The sequence below is a fragment of the Sipha flava genome, unplaced genomic scaffold (genome assembly GCF_003268045.1).
Source record: "Sipha flava isolate LNK unplaced genomic scaffold, YSA_version1 103_pilon_pilon, whole genome shotgun sequence".
Taxonomy (NCBI): domain Eukaryota; kingdom Metazoa; phylum Arthropoda; class Insecta; order Hemiptera; family Aphididae; genus Sipha; species Sipha flava.
In genome coordinates, this window is record NW_020271717.1 from 145,290 (window position 1) to 165,259 (window position 19,970).

General features: G+C 28.8%; 1 protein-coding gene across 3 annotated transcripts in view; it reads right to left on the reverse strand.

Annotated features, from left to right (window-relative positions):
* Positions 1-2,485: 2,485 nt before the first annotated feature.
* The window catches only part of LOC112682597 (glycine receptor subunit alpha-4), a 20,252-nt gene continuing 2,767 nt past the window's right edge, over positions 2,486-19,970 (reverse strand). The window contains exons 2-11 of one of the 3 annotated variants that reach the window (XM_025553236.1): positions 19,472-19,707; positions 18,142-18,217; positions 10,758-11,630; positions 9,210-9,396; positions 7,866-8,092; positions 7,031-7,113; positions 4,120-4,254; positions 3,768-3,944; positions 3,501-3,703; positions 2,486-2,981 (exon numbers count right to left, since the gene is read on the reverse strand). In XM_025553236.1, coding sequence (XP_025409021.1) covers positions 2,802-2,981; positions 3,501-3,703; positions 3,768-3,944; positions 4,120-4,254; positions 7,031-7,113; positions 7,866-8,092; positions 9,210-9,396; positions 10,758-11,630; positions 18,142-18,217; positions 19,472-19,475 — 2,145 coding nt within the window. In that variant the 5' untranslated portion in view covers positions 19,476-19,707 and the 3' untranslated portion in view covers positions 2,486-2,801. Of the gene's footprint in view, positions 2,982-3,500; positions 3,704-3,767; positions 3,945-4,119; positions 4,255-7,030; positions 7,114-7,865; positions 8,093-9,209; positions 9,397-10,757; positions 11,631-18,141; positions 18,218-18,353; positions 18,603-19,471; positions 19,708-19,970 lie in introns of those variants that run through there. The other 2 variants (XM_025553245.1, XM_025553252.1) reach the window with 2 other exon arrangements.

Genomic DNA, 19,970 nt, shown 5'->3' on the forward strand with positions numbered 1-19,970 from the left:
TTATTACAAATTATAATTAAAAAAAAATTTTATTTTCTTTATTCAAAATCATAATTGTATTTAGTAAGAAAACCATATTTTCAACCACTGCTAATTTTAAAACAATTTTATTCATATGTTCATAATTTATGTCTTTGAATAGCCTTAATTATAGTTTTTACTGTAAAAAAATACTTACTCTTAAAGAAAAAAAAATATTTATTACTGCATTTGTTTATGTTACCCTGTATAAGTATTACAAGTTTATTTCGTACATTTAGTATGTTATGAATTATTATTTTTCAAGTAATGAAAATTAAACTTGTTAACATAATTATAATATTGTAAATTTATTAATCAAAATTTATGTTTTTACATAAATTTCAAATGTTGTTGACTGTTTTCTTGAAAAACAATATTAATGTTATGCATTGTAATAAGAAAACAACTAGATAATTCTTACCACTATTATACTTTTTTATGTACAGATTTGTATTTGTATAGTCAAATATTATTAATATACAGAAGTAATTTTTGTTAACTAATTACAAAATGTATGGTTACATGCATACAGAGTGTCTTTGAGTGGTGATCACTTTTCTTTTGTTAGGCTATTAGGTAAATACCACGACTCTGTTCACATATATGTACATATTTTATTAATGTATGTGAGTATATAATATATATATATATATATATATTTATATATAATGCTTGTCAATAAATATAAATAAAACTATACCAGAAATTGCTGTATTAGGAAAAATAATTTGGGTGATGGTTATGTGATTTTAATGTTGTATAATTCTAATGAATGATGTTTACAACATTTTTAATTTTTTTTTTTTTTAATTCGTAGTAGATTTTTCAATTAATTTGTTTTTGTGTTATAAATATGCATTAAAACGTGCAATATTTAGTTATAAAAAATATATTTACATGGTATATTCTATTCCAAAAAACTAAAATATCTATTTCGCGGCTTGTATTAAATTTTAGTGAATTTAGGTCATAATCAATTTCATTGTATACGTATATTAATACATTTTTGGTTCTTAATGTTTCATGCTCACTACTAATTTTTGTCATTATCCGTTGTCAATTATTAATTATTATTATATAATTATTATTACTTTTATCATTAATTTATTATTATTATTTATTATTATTATTTTAATTTAATTTAATTACTAAACAGGAAATTACTTACAATAAGATTTTCTTGTTTAATTTTTAAAATTATGTTATTTAAAGAGAAAAATTATATATTATATTCAAAGCTACAACAGTTCATATTTTGATAAATATTTCCTTCTATATTCCTAATGTACTTTTCATAGCTTTAGATTTTAATTTTAATTTATTTAGATTTTATTTAATTTGTTGATAATTTGTGAGTTTGCTTTATGTTAATTTAAATTTTTTTTATTAATAGTTATTACAATTTAGTAAATTTAATCTAAGGCTATGATTATATTCAAATAGAATAGATGTATTATATGTTTCTGACAAAAAACAAGAGATTTGTCTTTAAAACATTTGAAGGAAACATATTTTTCAGAACTAATTCTTGTTAGTGCAGAAACCAATATAATAAATACTTTTGTACTTGGAAGAGCTTATTGCAGTATTATAGGCCTTACTAGATCTTTTTTCAGGTTATTTGTGCTTGCATAAAGCTTACCACTAGTAGTTAATACTAATGAGTTAATGTAATATTTAATATTACATTGACTCATTATTATTATATTGTAATATATATTACAATTCATTATTTTTTAATTTACAACTCTATTAAAAAAAAAAAAAAACTACTTATTTACAATATATCTTACGTTACATAGCAATCTGATACAAATTAAATATATATCTGAAAGTTATTTATTATTATGAATTATAACAAAATGATTACAAGGTTATATGGCGTAAATAATTATCTAATTTTTAATAAATGTCAATTATACTTTCAGCATTTATGTTTATTGCAAGTTTTAGCTCTATTGTTACAATCATAGTTCTGTTTAGTTGTCCATAAGATATTGTTATCCTTGATTTTGATTTTACTTAATAGTTGGTACCTATATAGGTATGTAATTATAAATTAATGTAGGTACTATATTATAATTATGTACAAATAAATTATAGATTCAAAAGCCATACTTATAATATTTTTGTGTATATTTATTTATATGCAACATATAGAGAAATCCATAAAAAAAAAATATATAAACGCTTAATCAAGTACGAAATGTATTATTATAATAATAATTTAATTAATTTACACAATAATCGGCAGGTATATTAATATGTTACAATATACTATTGCTACATTATTAATTTATTCATATGTTTTTCATTAAAATAGTAGTCCCTTAATAAGTGTATTTTCTATTAACATAATAGTATTATCGAGTAAAATTAAATTTAAATTAATAACCATGCACATGTATAATATACTAATTATTATACATTGATATAATCATTATTTTTTAAGGTTTATGTTCAACTCACATTTTTTTAAGTGTAGATCATTTATTGGCTTATACATAAATTATCAATAACTGTCTAGTATTTAACTTATAAACCTTATACACATATAAATACTAACATATATTTGATATTTTTTTTGTCATTATATTATCTTAATATATGACATGTCTTATCAACTAATAAACAATACAAGTAGTGTACCTACATTTTATTTTCTATTACTCATATCAGAATAATGTTTAGTGCATTGTCATTATAGCAGCAATGTGAAACTGACGTCATATAGTGCAAGTCTGTGGGTATGTACAGAAAAATACTTAGATAGCAGTTACTTATAAAAACGAAGTCCAGTAGGCGACGTTAAGTAGGAAAAATGAAAACGGAAAAAAGAACCTGGAAAACTTGTCTATGTACAATGCAATTGCGCGACCATTGCAGAAAGTCGGATACTGTGGCACGGTGGCTACAGTAGCCATACTTCTGATAGGACTTCGGTTTTTAGGGTCCAATTCCTAAAACCATAATCATATAGGTACTTTAGCTGTAAAATTAATTGTATATTTTTTATGTTTAAAATAAATAAGTTAAAACTTAATTTACAACTTACTTGAGGAATTACGAAATTAGTTTCAAAGATATTTTTTGATCGTCCCAAAACCCATTTAAAGTGTAAATTAATTTCAGGATATATAGTTTAGCATTTTTAGAAAATTTTAAGTTTTTTCGAAATATAATCAGATGTGATCAATGTTTTATTAAATTTTGTCATGGTACTGAGTGTTCACATGTAATTTTATTTGATTTTAAGTTATTATTCACCATATTTATTCAATTTATATTTATAATATATATAATAGTATAATATATATAATATATAATATATATAAATTTATATGTATTGAAGAAATTGATACTGAAGCAAGACAATCGATTTTGTAGGAACCATTTAGTTTGGTCATCAAAATTAAAAACAACTTAATTCCTCTAGTTTTTATTATGTGATTTAAATATACTGTATGTCTGTATATTACCTTGAATTCGTCTCCTCCTCTAATATCTTCTTCTGAATATCCTTTCATCACTTTAGTCGCTACTGGTCCCATATAGTTATTGACCACGGCAAATTCCATCAGGGACAAAAAAACAAAAATTGAACACGATGACATCCATATGTCAATAGCCTTAACATAAGAGACCGGTGGGAGGGACTGCTGTGACTGAGTGTTTTGCGTAGCTGATCGAAAATCATTGGTTTTAGGTTAAAAAGTTATAATTTTTATTTTGTTGATCAACATTACCGAGCGTCAGTAACGAAGTCACGCCCAACGTTACTCTAGCCGGGATAGCTTCAGGTTTTATCCAAAACGAAATCCATGACATGACTACAATTAGTGCTGAAGGAATGTATGTATGGAACAAATGGTACCCTAAACGTCGTCGCAAATTGAACACCACGGCCAAACAGGTGAAATTTCCTAAATGTTATAAATAACTATTTTAAAACATAATTATTTATCTGAGATATCTAAAACAAATTCGTAAATAATCGTTAAAATTGTTCTGAAGAATGCAGTAGTGTTTAAAACGCATATAACTCGCACCTACACGTTTATTATATACTCGTAGATATGATACATTAATTTTTCGTACCTGTTGAATATTCTATTGTGCAGTCAGTAGTAAAATTATTTGATATATCGAGTTGAGGTAATTCAATTTCTGGATTCACCACTAATGGATCTGTCATATTCCATATAAAAACCAAATCGTGAGTTGTGTGAGATACTGAAAAGTAAAATAATTGCGTTAAATGCGTTGCCTAATGCAAAAACGCGTTTGATATTTATAAAGAAAATTAGATTAATTATAACACAAAATAATTAGTATTCAATAATATACCTTAATGTTATGAAAATTAATATATTATTTTTTTAAGTCAAATTTTTGTATCCTAAATTAATTTTAATTTTCATGTTTTTTCAGATAATACAAAAGAAAACATTTTTAGTTATATTAAGTAATTAAAATCTACAAGAAAAAAATAATGAAAGAAATTTTTTTTAGACTATAAAGGAAATCATATATAATTTAACTGAAATTAATTAATTAGAAAAAAATAGGTACAGAGGTGGATTTATCTCTTTTACGGATATAGGCACCAACAATTTGTCGCCCCTATAATAGGTGAAGAAGTTATATTACTCCTTCCAAAATACCTAATCTAAATATTAAATATATAAACATATGTACCTATATCCATTTGAATTTTTAGACTATTTTTTTTTTGATTTTATTAATTTGTTTATTTTGAAAAAATATCCACTAAATTTTAATAAAAACAGATTTTCATAATAAATTCATAGTATTATAAATCTACAGTCAAATTAGTAATATAGTGTAATAGTGTGGGTATTTATTTTCCCCCAAAATTCCTTTAACATATTAACAAAATGCACATATTATCGTAGAATTATTTTTCGTAAATATAAAGTAATTAATTTTCTAATTATTTTTTCATACGATTGATGTTTTTTAATAAAACACTACAGAATTTGCCGCTCTAGGCAGCTAAAATGCCTAATGGGAAATCCGTCTCTGAATAGGTATCTTTATTTATTGTAATAAAAGTTAAACGAAAAAAATTAAATAAATTGAGAACAATTAAAAAAATTACTCCATATTATGGTACTTAATATTAAAGCGTAAATACATTTCGTATGATTGAAAAACAAACTGAATTATACTGAATAACATGCCGTAGAAACTTGAATTAATTATTGAGATTTCAAAGTAACACAAGATTACAGAGTTAATAACAAATATTGCTGTATTTACATAAATAAAAGACTTTTTAAATCTAAGTATAGTTGATCAGTGGTGCCGACTTGAATTTTATTTAGTGGAGCAAAGTATAAACATTTGTTAATACCACCACCTAAAAAGTTAGAGCAAAATAATGACTGGTTATATGATTGAATAATTATATTGTTAATTTAATTTCATCATGAAGTCACTCACTTCGCTCGCAATTTATTACTCCAATTTCATCTATTAGGTAGGTACTATTCAGCAGTGACGTATCTAGGGGGTTTATAACCGAAAGACGGAACTATTAAGTCTATTTTAGAATACGATTGTATTTATTGTTAAATGTGCCACTTAAAACAGCACATAATAATAATAATATAAATTATAATCGAGTAAAATGCCTCATATTTTATCATAATTCAATAATCATACAGACTGAAAATGATAATTATAAATTAGGTATTAATTATTACTTATTCGTATTTACCTTACGTATTGCTTACCTACTTCATAGTAGTTTTAGAAAAAAAAACACTTAATATCAATTTGAAGCGTATATAAATATAGATTTAATTATTTAAATATTAAATACGTTATTAAAATTAAAGAAATGTGAAACAAAAAATGCTTTATTTCATTTTTTAAACAACTGTTATTTAAAAATGTTTCACTGGGCTATTGGTAATTTAAGTAACTACTTTCAAATATTTAAAAGATGTATTTGCATGCTTTAAGCGGCCCATACACGGTCAATTATATTGATCAGTATTTGATATTGTCAATAATATTGATCGTGTATTGGCAATATTGAAGGATTGATCAATAATATTGAACAAATTAAAAATATTTGATTTTTATTGATGCACTGTCAATAAAAATAAATTAATAAAATAAATTTGAGATCTTCAAATGTGTTACCAGTGGCTAAGTAAGGCAGAGTCAAGAAAAGTCTTTGGCTGGCTGAAATCGATTCTCGCATTATTGTATTTTGTTTCTTTATTAATGGAATAACTAAAGTTAAAAGTTCATCATAGCATGACTCGTTCGTTCTTAAAAAAAATTCAATAGTCTTCAGGTTGGTTTAATCGTAGCTCAGATAACAGATTTTCACAATTATACTTATTTTGCTTTTGCAATCTCTCATTAGCCCAAAACCTCTGCTTCCGTTTTTCTTCCTTTTATCAAGAAAAGAAATAGCTAGAGCAAGAGCTATTATAGTATTATCTAAATTATCAGACATAATTGTTTATAATTAAAATGAATAAATTATTTAAAGCGAATTTAAATCTGATTTACTATTTGATGACGGACCTGGTAATTTGATAATGATATTATGTTTAATAATTTTTCAATAATATTGGTACATTGATGGTCATCGTCAATGTTCGTCAATATTTTTTTAATAATATTGAACATGTATTTGCATGCTGTATAATCACTTTTAAACACTGGGAATCAAAAGGCGTTTAGCTTCATCATGTGTGCGAAATAGATATAAATGACAATGTACGTCTTTATACTTGATATGGTATAAAGACATGGATTGATAGGCGAATTTCTCTATCGTATCATAACATTCTACCATCTACAGATCGATTGTCTCTTAATTTGTACATTTTTAAGATTTACTTGAGTGTAAATTTATCCTCCCAAACACCAGACACCCACCACCATAGCTAAATGAAGGGGCGAACTGCCCCATAAAAGTATGTGTTCGGCGCCACTATAGTTGATATATTATTTGTGCACTTACAGCTTTCGATCATCATGGAACATATTTGTGTGTCATGTGGATATGATTCAAATTTCATTGCACACGATAATACCAGCGTCAATCTAAAGTCAGCAAAAAAAATACTGCGATTATTTAATATAATTACCTACACAAATCTAAACGTCTAAAAAAATGTATGCAGTAAGAGCAAGTTTAAAGAAAATGTACCTACATCAGTGGCGTACTCACAGGGGGGGGGTCGTGGGGTTTGAACCCCCCCCCCCATTGGCCGTATTTTTTTAAATTATTTCAATAGTTTATTAATAATTGATTATTGATTTTATTGATTATAATTTAGTGGTTTATACGTCATTAGTTACCAGTATCACAGTTACCAAGTTGAATTGGAGCACGACCATAGAACATGTTCTATGACACGACCGCGCTATCAATTTAACAATTTGGTGAAAATTTGTGATAATGTGGTTTTTAAAAATAGTACAAAATTTGTAATTATTATGATTATGGGGGTGTGGGGGCAGAGCCCCCACTTTTGTATTCTAGTAAATTTTCAGAGTCCCCCCCCCATTGAAAATTCCTGAGAACGCCACTGACCTACATAAATGTATTTTATAGAAAATATGTTTAGAACGCTATTCTTCTATTTTTAAATTAAGTAAAATAAGAATTGGACGAATTGTCTATTAATTATGAAGTAATAATAAGTAATTATGATTTATTAATTATTTATTTATTAAAAATAGTTGTAAAGTTGATTTATAATAATAATGTCGGAATGCGAGTACCATGAAAACGTATACTGATTATAGTTTTTTCATTTCCTTTTACTACCCTCGCTTTACGTGACACCTACTTGGACATGTATAATAAAGTCTTGTCGTGGTATAACCATAGGTAATGATTGGGTATACTCATTTCGTGAAACGTGACTTTTTTTGCGTTTTTGAAAAAACAATCTGGTCTCCATATTTCGTGTAACCATTCGACATCAAGTATACGATAATCTTCACTCATATTTTCTGGAAGTCGAAGTCTCTGGTCACGCCAACTTTGCGCCAAAAATATGTCTGCCACGTATGTCTAAAACCAAGATACGCTTTGTATACTTATTGTACATATTTATTATACATATATACCTATACAAACGCTTTGATACTGACGTGGTTCGGAGTATTATTTTTTTAACAAAATTTCAACTAATTAAGAAAATAAAAATTGTTATTTCAAAAGAGGTATGTTGATATTTTGACCAAATAATGTTAAATTATTACAATATAATGTTATTGTATACTTATTACATACTTTACGGAACTAATATAAAACATATATAATGAACTTTAATTTAATTCGTTGTCGTTTACACTTATTGGTGTGAAAAATATAAAATTTTAATGGTCGGGAATTTATGATTATTTATTAATACTTTCAAAAATAATTGTTGGGAACATCATTGAAATTAATTATGACAAATATTGAAGCAAGCAGCATTAGTCGATTTATATTGGTGGAAATATTCTTATTTGAAATCTAATTTATTTTTATATGGATATTTTCATTTTGTTTTAATAGTTACAGATAACTATACTATATAATTATAACTATATAAATATAATTTGGTAACGTTATAGTGCATAAAAAATAGATAGGTCTGGTAATATATTTAATGTTCACTCACCTGCAGCACATTATGGGTAATGTTAATATTAGCCTTACATGTTGACTAATGTATAACTTTTCGTTTATAATTAAGAAATATCAACTTTATCCGGAAAATGTTAAAAAAATGTATATTAGATAATTTAAGTTAGAAAAAATTTGATCTATTCATAAGTTTTCCCCAGCCAACATTGGGGGCAATGTGAGAGTCTTTTTACGTGGTATCGACAGAGGACAAGCAGACCCAAGAAATATATTTGTAGTTATTTCTATTGAAAATGGGCAATATAAACACCATACACTATTGCATTAGGTACTATTAAATAATACGAGAAGAGTGACAAGCTATAGATTACACGTGATTGGAATGATGTTATATCTATCAAAATAGTTATGATCATATTAATAGTACCCATTTATTATGATATGACCATATCAAACATAATCAACCATTTTAAAAATGATTATTTAGGTATATTTATTTTATTTATCTTTGCATTGCTGTAACTAATGTCTCTGTGCGTTTAAAATGTTTGTTTACCATCGATTCTTCATTGATTGAATCTAAAGACAGCACTGTCACATGAAAGTAAACAATAGTTGGTTGCCCTTGAACTTTGGGCGCGCGGTTTTTGTCATAATTCTTCGGATTGATCGGTAATATATCCGTGAGCGACAAGCTAGTCTCAAAAACGACATTTTCGCTCTCGGTAATGTCACTCTGATCACTGTAACATGGTGACACATGAATGTGCATGATGTTTAGAAAACAATTTATAAATTTTTTCTTAAATAGGTAGCGCCTTTTATTTTGGGCGAAGTAAAGATATTTTACAAGGAACTAAAGGTAGGTCGATTAAAAATTTGTTACAGATTAGAAAGATATGGTATATACGTAAGTCTAGGAAGGATAATTAAACAGATTGATTTTTACATATATTTTTACTTTAAACACAATAAGCAGATAAGCAGCTTAGATACAAGATATACGGCTATGTCAATAGTTGTGATGTTATTATTATTAGTTCATATAACATATTTACGTTGTGCACTGCCATATCTAAGAATATATGTTAACTATATAAATTAGTCTTAAATAGATATTACAGGTAACCAATAGGTATACGATTTAGGAGTTGTAATGTAGTACCATGTTTCGTGGTTTACAAAGGTATAATTACAACAAATAAGTATTAATGTTATACATAAACAAGTGAATACGCAGCTGGCTAATGGCTTCTTCTAAATCGTACTTTATAGCGGTAAAAAACATAATAAAATGACCAATTCAATGTTAACGTGTAGTACATAAAATATTTTAATATTTTGCACGATTTTATGTTGTATGGTTACACGTGCATCCACGTTCTATATTATGTATAAATAATACGTATTGTAGCACGTATGTAGATGCGCTTGCTTTAAATTTGATTCATTACGCAGCATGCATTTCTCGGAAAAAGTGCTCCAGGATAACATTAAGCACAATATTATAACACATAATGAAATTAAATAAGTACATTAAAGTATACGTATAAATTATGAACACCCGGTGTTTCTATGTCTTATTATGACCGTACACCACTTGTATTTGTAACACGCACGCTCCTTTTTTTTTTTAAATATCTAGACTCATATTTAATAATATGATTGTTGTATACACGTGGTCATTGGTATTTTGTACGTTATGCATATCATGAAATTTATGAAGCTAGTGAGAATTCATCGTTAAATCTTAGTAATAAGTATTTATGTATTAGAGATAATGTTTTGTAACGTGAAAATGCCGGCGAACCTTCGACTATACACAATATAGCATGGTATAAAATGCGTGTTTACCATTGGCGCAAATAGGGTTGACATTTCGAGGGATCATCGTGATGGAATAGTGGTGCTTCGGACTAAACCGAATTGTTTGTTTGTATAAAGTGCGAGGTTATACATGGGTTAAGGCGAAGGCGGTCGAGTTCAATCCCTCCACCACACTACCTAATTGTGCCAACGGACCGTGCGATGATAAGTGGCGCGGGGTTAGGGAGACGGCGACAGGTTGCGGAGAGCCAGGAACAGCTGGTGCTTGTGTGTGTACCTCAGGGTGGATAGCGGTGAATCTTTATCGATTTTGTAGTAGAAATTACGACGTCTGTCCCGGACGCACAGCCGCCACGTCAAATATTCGATTTGCTTCTCAGTGTTGCCAGTGAAGTTGCGAGGCAGGGGTGGCAACGCGGGCACTGGAATCCAGTCGGGGTCATACATGCGGAAACCGTCATCGGCTTCCGATGTGGACTGTGCTACAGCACCAGATTCGAGCTGCTCGAGCACGGGCACAAGACTGACGAGTAACTTGCACCGGGGGCCGATGTTCCGGCAGTGTTTGGTCATCGTTTTGCTGTAGTATTTCTTGTCCACGTACACGGATACGTTTCCCAGCCGGTCGACCAACACGTCCAGCAGCCGGATGTTGAGACGCCAGCCTGTGCCCACTTGGACCAGCACGAAATCACCGGCACTGGTAACGGGCAACATTGAGCCGAGGTCTTGAAGGTCGCGCACTTGTGCCGCGATCGAACACTCGCCGATGTACTCGTGGTGCACCTGCCCGGTGACCAGTAACAAGTGTTTGTAAAGCCCTTGGCGGGAGAGCGGTGGTGGCAACAGTAATTTTCTCGATACTTCAGTGGTCGACGGTGTTGGTGGCCGCTTCGATAATTCGGTGGTCGATGGTGGTTCCGATCGTACAGTGGTCGATCGCGGTGCTGATGATGGCTTCAATATTTCGGTTGCCGGCAAGGCCGGCTGCGGTGGAGCTGGCAGTGGTCGTCGTGGTACTTCGCAGCCGTCGTCCATGACAGAAACGGTAGAGGACGACGACGTGCAATCGGATACGTGTGGCCGGTACCTGTACGTCGGGCCGGCCGAACGCTTGTGACGCCGCGCGTAACAGTGCCGAAAAAAATTCCTGTAAACGCTCAAACCTACTATAGAAGTAAAGAGAACGAGGATAGCGTCATAGTGATGAATAATATTATGAGTAACGATAAAGGATAGCGCTTGAAACGAACATTTGAAATTTTTTTTATTTTAACTTTATAGTACCATAAGGCAAACATACCTCTAGTTCACACCCTGTTCAACATTTTACCTCTTACATATCACATGCAGCTGACACTATAGTAACTACATTCCTTTATGGTACAGGCATTATCGTATCAAACACTGATTTAACTCTGGCTGCTGGGTATTTTCAAAACCATACTAATTGCGAAACGGGTCTGAACTCTGGACGATGAAAATCAATATAAAGAAGTTCGTATTGCATTAATTTTACGTTTCGTCCTAGTATAAATTACTCGATAAAAATGAATAATAACATAATCCCTACTAAAAACGTTGCCGGATATTTAGGTTAATGACTTAGGTTGTTCATTTAGATTAGCGTTTCCCAAATTATTGTTCCGCCAAACTCTTTAAAGATAATATAAATGATCAAGGAACCTTTAATACAAATAAAAATTAAAAACAATAATAAATAATAATACTAAATCGATTGTTTTATTTTCTGAAATAAATGCACATATTTTTATGATAAATAACGATAAACCAACGCGATCAGTCTGTCTCTAATCTTAACTGCTTTTCAACGATAACTATTTCAACAATGTATTTATTATCAACAGTATTTCGCATGTAATACGAATACTACATCAATATATTCGTTTTTATATATAGGTACTTTGTGTATTTTTAATTTACGTTCACGGACCTCCTCCGGTATTTGTGAGGACTACAGTTTGGGAAACGCTGATCTAGACAAAAAACTAAAATAAGCTTTTTACATTAAACTAAAAAGAAAAGTTTTTAATTTCAGACTCTATCGGTAAAGAAAACGATGTAGTGAAAAACTTATCTCTTAACACTAAACCTTTGTTATATGAATGAATAATTCATACAATAACCACTTACGGCATCCAATTAAAGGGAATAGGTAGCTAAAACTTCTAACATCAAAATGTTCCGTTATTTTCATAAGAATACATCTAATCTCTAATGCTTCATGGTATGTAAGTTGTAAGTATGTGAGTTATATAACAATTTACAAATGTCAACGACATATGACCTCCCACACGTATTAAAACTTACACTATTTTTAACACCCATTATCACACACATCTAAACTCTTATTCATTAATCTTCCCAAAAATCTTCTACTTCACTTTAAAAATTAATGGCCTATCAACTTAACATCTTGTTAAAAAAAAACCTTCAATATTATTATCGAGTCTTGTAAATAAACATCGGTTTTTTTTACTCATTGTTTATTTTAATACAGATTGTAAATATTTCTTTAAAAATAAAAACTTTAAAGTACTCAGTAAAATTCATTGCAATGCAATTAAAAATTATAATATACATGATTAGATAATTCTGAGCTGGAAATATAGAAGAACAAATCACTGAAATCAGTACTTAGCGAATATTTGTATAATAATAACAATATTAATGTGCTATGTGATTAATATATTTGGCAATATCTGAAATGCTATACAATGTTTGAAGATTTTTATTTCCAAAAATAGGCACAGTTGCAGTAGCGTAATTATGGGGTGGCAAGGGGGGCAAGTGCCCCCTGTCAATTTTTTGAGAGATAAAGGTATAATTTTACCCCCCCAGATAATCCAACAATACAAATTGTACCTTTTATTAATAAACTCTTATGGGTATTATTTAACAATATTGGTACCTAGTACCTGCTACCTAAAATTTATGTTTATCTAAACCACAAAATGAGCTAAAAGACTTATGTAAAAATCAAACAATTAGATATATTGTATAAAATACATACAATAAAAATATGTTTTAAGAGGGAAAGTGGTGTCAGCATAGGCGGTACTACGAGAGGGGCAAGGTAGGCGGCTGCCCCCCCCCCCCTTCGAGTTCTTACTCTCCCTATACATTTCAAATATTAGTTGGTAACCCCTTATATTACATGCTTATTTAGAGTCTGTATGGTTGTAAGTAATAATATTATTATCTACAACCGTGGGAGCTATTCGTGTAAATATGCTGATAAGATTTTTTGCGTCAACATTTTCAATATTATTATAATTTATTTTTATCATTGACAAATCATGAACCAATATTATTACTTTATTATTATATGTATCACAAAAGTTTTGTATGATTTTATACTTTGATTTGAAGTGTGTATTTTATTTAGTATTCTTGAGTTTTTTAGATAGTATTAATTACAATAAAAATTATGAACACAAACCAAAGTAAAAAAATAAAAACTTTATACCACTTTTTCATACAAGAACCATCATACGAGGCTCTACGAGGTGTGCCGGGTGTCCCTTGGCACACTCTAATGTGAATAATGCGAATAAAAAAATTAAATAATTACAATTGAGAATATATGTGCATACACATTAATTAAATTTTAGTTTTTTGTAAGTAATATTGCAAGTATTCAGAATAAGTCTGAAATAATAATTACGTGTATAATATACACTGTATATCTTACCAATCGTTATTTTACATCATTAACGAAGCCTTTAGTTTTAGAATTTAAATCATAACACGGTTTACATGTACGTGTTTATAGCCTCTCCTTCATATTTTGAAAAAGTAATCAAAAAATGACAGGGCACACTCAAATGTATCACTCTGGGTCTGCCTATGAGAACCATCACAGGTAAATTGTGGTAAGTTATTATTTTAAAATTTTATTAGATAAATTAATATAAATGTAGGTATTTGTAAGTGTATTATTCATTTTACAAAATTATCTTATTTGAAATAAGTTAAAATAGTTATCAATAAAATACTTTTTTTATAGTATTGCTAGGCCAAAGATTTAGACAAAATAGTGTTAATATTTTACTTAAAGTATTTCCTGCCCCCCTGCCAAGAGGGTCTAGTACCGCCTATGAGTTTTAGGGTTTTGGTAATAATAAATATATTATTTTGCCTCCCCCCCCTAGATTTTTTCCCAGTTACGTCACTGCACAGTAGAATTGATTTTGAAAGTAAATTTTAAAATTATAATATTTACTGTAACTAGAAGAGCAGCAGGCAAGCTAGGATGATGTGCATGGGTTGAAATATTGTAATGGTTGTAGGTTAAGTATCTAATAACAATAAGTATTTTATTTACTTCTACCTACGTAAATAAAGCGGATTTAATTATATGAAATCTCCTATAGAAACTGATATAATATTTGGGTCTGACATGTTTGTCCGACATTTCAATTGTCCGACTCCATTTGCTCGACACTACATTTGTCCGACACTACGTTTGCCCGACACTACATTTGCTCGACACAACATTTGCCCGAGGCCCAACAATATATTTTATATATTTTTACTGTACGTAATACTGATGTACAATATTTTATTATTATTTCATTATTTTATTATTATTATTATTTATTAATATACAATATAAATATACAATAATTAAAAAAAAAAAAAAACTAAATCAGACGAATATTTTATCATGGATATTATCGTTCTATATGAAAAGGTACTGAGTATTAAGTATAGTATAGTAGTATAATATAGTTAGGTCCGTATTTAGGGGGGTGCTACAGGGTACTGTTGTCCAAGGGCGGCTGAATATAAGAGGGCGGCTAATTTTTTTATATATTCAATATTTAATGATCTAATATTTTTGAAGTGAAACTTCTTTACAAAATAAAAAGTGTATCAAAAAAAAATATATATATCACCAATCACGGCGTCACGACATATATACACATACTCGGTAACGGTCGAGTACTGTCGATAAGTCCAAAGATTTACAAGCAATCTATTCTTATATTGACATTGATGTTTTTGTGTTCACCAGCAACGAATTGTTCTTCAGAAAGATCTTTTTCAACCCACAGAAATTTGTATTAGGTATAATGAGGCGTTTTTTATTGTTGCTCCCTGGTGTCAGATTCCTAAATATGGCCCTGAATATGGTATATTATGAGTATATTATTAAGTTCTCAATTGTGTTACCAAAAATAAAATGTCATGTAGGTGTTTATACAATTATCGAAGAAATTAAAAAAGAACAAATTCAAATGAAACGGAGAGCTGAAGATATAATTCGTGGATGGGCAGTGCTCGACTTGAGGGGGAATGCAGGAGGGCGGAGTACTCCTTCTAATTTTTAGAAATTTTAGCGTCCCCCTATTATATTAATACGTTATAATTATAACGCTTAACAAGTTTTGGGGACGCAATTTTTTTTTAAACCAACAGAGTTCCCTTCTTTAATTTTGCCAAATCAAGCACTGTGGAACAGTGGCGTAGCCAGGATTTTTAAATGAGAGGGGCTAATCACTTTTTTAGTAAGTAAGTAAAGTAAGAGAGGATATGAAAATTCACCCTTGACCCTCCCCCCACCATCTACCATCAAGTTTTTAAATGTAATTCAAGCATTTTAGTATAGTTTCAAAAATATTTATTAATATATAATTTATAATAATAATAATTATTTTGGTTTCAGTGTTCAGTCACTTGATCCACTCTGAAAGCTGCATCCTCTTAGGCGAATTTCTAGCAAATTCAGTTATTATTTCACTTTCATCGAATTGCTCTTTTTTATTTATATTAGCCATAGCTAATCCATTCAGTCTGTTTACCGACATGGTGTTTCTTAAATAATTTTTTAAGCGATTAAGTGCAGAAAACTTCTTTCCGGAGTAGAAGAAGTAACTGGAAATTACGAATAATTTTAAAAGTATTTTAATGTTAGGTTGAAGATTGGTGTAATGAGAGAGTGAATCAACAGCAGAATTCGGTTTTGGAATAGTATTTTGACTCCATTGTTGCCTCCGTATAAACAGCTCAACTCTGATTGTAGATGAGGTATCATCATAGAGATATTTTAGCAGCTTTAATAATATTATCATCGTCATGCATATTTAAATTGGCCGGAATAAGTCCTTCAAGTGGCATAACATCAATAAGCTTTTGATTAAAATGAGCATCCATTGATTCTATTAAATAGTCAAGAAAAGGAATAAAAGTAGAACATTTAAAATATATTTCTGGATTTTCAGAAATAAAGTTTTTTCTCTGAGTTTGCCTTTTACATACTCGTGGTATTTTTATTTCAATATTAACACTTTTTCCCATATTGACAACGTCATTAAATATTTGATAGTGATTTACCACAACCTTGCATGATAACCATCAAAAAGATAGTGATAATCATGGTAGAAACTAGAAGTATTAGTAATCTGTAATATCTATGCCAAAGACAAACAACTGTTATTCGTTAATTGTCAAAATTTACTTTATACAAATACTTTAATATTTTAAAATACTTAAATAAAAATAATTGTATACTAGTTTAGTAGATAGATAAACTATACATATAAACATGACCTATGGGGGGCTATAGCCCCCTTAGCCCCCCCTTGGATACGCCACTGCTGTGGAAGGGCACATACTTCAACTTACAAAGAATACGCTGAATGAGAAAAACGTATTAGTGCAATTATAAATGACAGGGGAAATCGATCATATTTATCATTTTTTAGGGGAATCACTCATAACATTAAATTATAAATCATATAATGTTTATGTTATTAATAATTTTTGACACAATTATTAGTCGTATAATTTTAAAATTTAACTTTAATTTGTAAATAACATAATAGATATAACATAATATTTTATTGGAATTTTTAATAATTTTTGACGCATATTTATTTATAATATAATTTGAGGTTGTCGGGCAAACATAGTGTTGGACAAATGTAGTGTCGGCCAAATATACTGATCCCATAATATTTGATACTTATAATTAAATAGGTACATTTTTTTAGGAAATACTTTTTATTTAGAATTTAATTACAGTGAAACGTATTATTTAATTTTATTATTTATATGCCATGAATTTCTTATTTTATTTATTTTAAAATAGATAAGTGTGAATTTATGATTATTGATTTTAAAATATAAACAGATATCTATGTCATCACTTATTTTTAAAATTGGTAGCATCTACGTGGATGCAGCCATTATACTTCACTGCAATAATTTCCATATAACTTGATAAAAACAGGTTTTCAGCAATAGAAACAGAACAGAAAGTGATGTAAATTTACAATAAAATAAATAAATGTATAAATGATATAATAAATATTTAACAAATTAATTTTCATACTAATTCAAATTATTTAAAAAATAATCAAATGGTACTTAAGTTGTAATAAAGATGACTATGAGTTATCAGCAACACGAAATTTACAAATAATAATAATGTGTCCTGTCTTATGCAAGAGAGGTTTTAATTGTCATTAGGGTATCGAATGTTTTTTACGGGGAAAGACAAACAAAGAAGTAGCCACGCCAACTCTGTATTTTTTTATGTATCGAAGTTTAATACCCTACATTTATTTCATACTTTTATCATGGTTATTAGAAAATAGTTGTCTACATGGTGGTTAAATAACACTTTTACTTACTGTGAACTCAATGCAGTTTGTCCGATAGTAAGAACATAAATTCCGTACAGAAAAAATAAATTCGTCATTAGACTCGCTGTAAAAAAATAAAAAATAATTTTATTATAGATTATTATAGAGTACGAGTGCTACCAGCTTGAAAGATTAAAACTAAAATATTTTTATTGAACACGTATGCGATTTAACCTCCAAGTGTATGCAACGTGTATTACCTATACGTGTATGTAACTAGTACTAATAAAAAAAAAACAGTAGAACACCAAATCGTGCACATTGCACATTTCTATACATTCAGGTTTTGTGAAATTTACATTTTATATAATGAAAAGACGCAGTATATCATTTAAAGTTGACATGTACCTGTCTGAATCCATGGTAACAAACATTATTCCAAAAACTAATTAATTAATTAATTCAAGTCGAAAGAAAAGTTTAATCAAGCAGTTGCATTTTGTTTTGTAAAAAAGTAAGTTATTAGAATAATATATAATTTTATTTTTTAAGTAAAACAACGAAGAACTGAATGTCTGGATTATATTTTTCAAAATCGTTTTTCATTTACACTTTTAACCCGTTGACATAACTTTGAATAAGTAAAAATCAATTCGTATTATTATTTGGATATAATATCTATGCATCAGATATTATTTGTATATTGTACTGTCTCGTTTTTATATTCTTATTTCTATTAAATAGCCGAATAAAATTAGTAAAATAATTTAAAACTTCTTGGCTTCTAAAAAATAATGCAATGTTGAAAAAATTGACATTTAAACTTCTAACTTATTGGACTATAATGGGTTAGGTTTGAGGGGAATAATTAAAAATCGTTACGACAGTATTCGACTTATGTGGTTACGAATAAATGTTAAGTACATTCTCAATAGCTATAGTTTCATCATAATTAACATTTTTATGTCGAACAAATATCACACAAACACTGAGTTTACGAATTTTACGGGTCAAAAAAAATAAATAAAAACTTTTTCAATTTGAAAAATCGAGTAGAATTATGAAATAACGAGGTAAAAATGGATTAGAAAATGAGTAGGAAACATTTTTTTCTTAGTTTTTAAAATAATTATTATTTGAGTTTTGTCAAAACGTGATTTTTTATTCTGTAAATTTTTAAATCCATTATTGTACATTCTGTAAAAACGTGAAACATACACGAGTACAAACACGAAGAAAAATAGTATAAAATAAACATAGTTGTACACATATACTTTTACAAATTTTCTTTACTAAGATAAACTAATACATTTTCAATTATTTAACAACTGGAAAATCAAAATGTAATATAGTATATTTGATAATAATTTATACTCACCCATATCATTTTGAATGGCGAAATATGTTTTGACTCGTTCAAATACTAATCAACGCTCATAACTTATGGTTTATATTGGGTTACATAACATACAACGGACACTGAGGGTTAATGAATACTGTTTTTTCATTATTATTTACACGACGCTGACCCTTTGCAGGTGTAATAGAATAACACCCAAGCGTTGGTTATAATAGGATTCACTAAGCCGATACCATTGCGTACGCTCTAGTAAACTTAAATATACATTTTAGATTACTGATTACAATATAATGTTGTTTTTTTTCTTCTTCTACTATATGTATACATACACATTTATACTCAAACACACTCACATACGTATACGCTCACACATATACATACAGACATTTAGACAAACAATCACGTATACGAATGCATCTTTATCGGTCTAATATATCTACTATAGCGTGTGTCAATCGATATAATAATAATAATAATAATAATAATAATAATAATAATAATAATAATAATAATAATA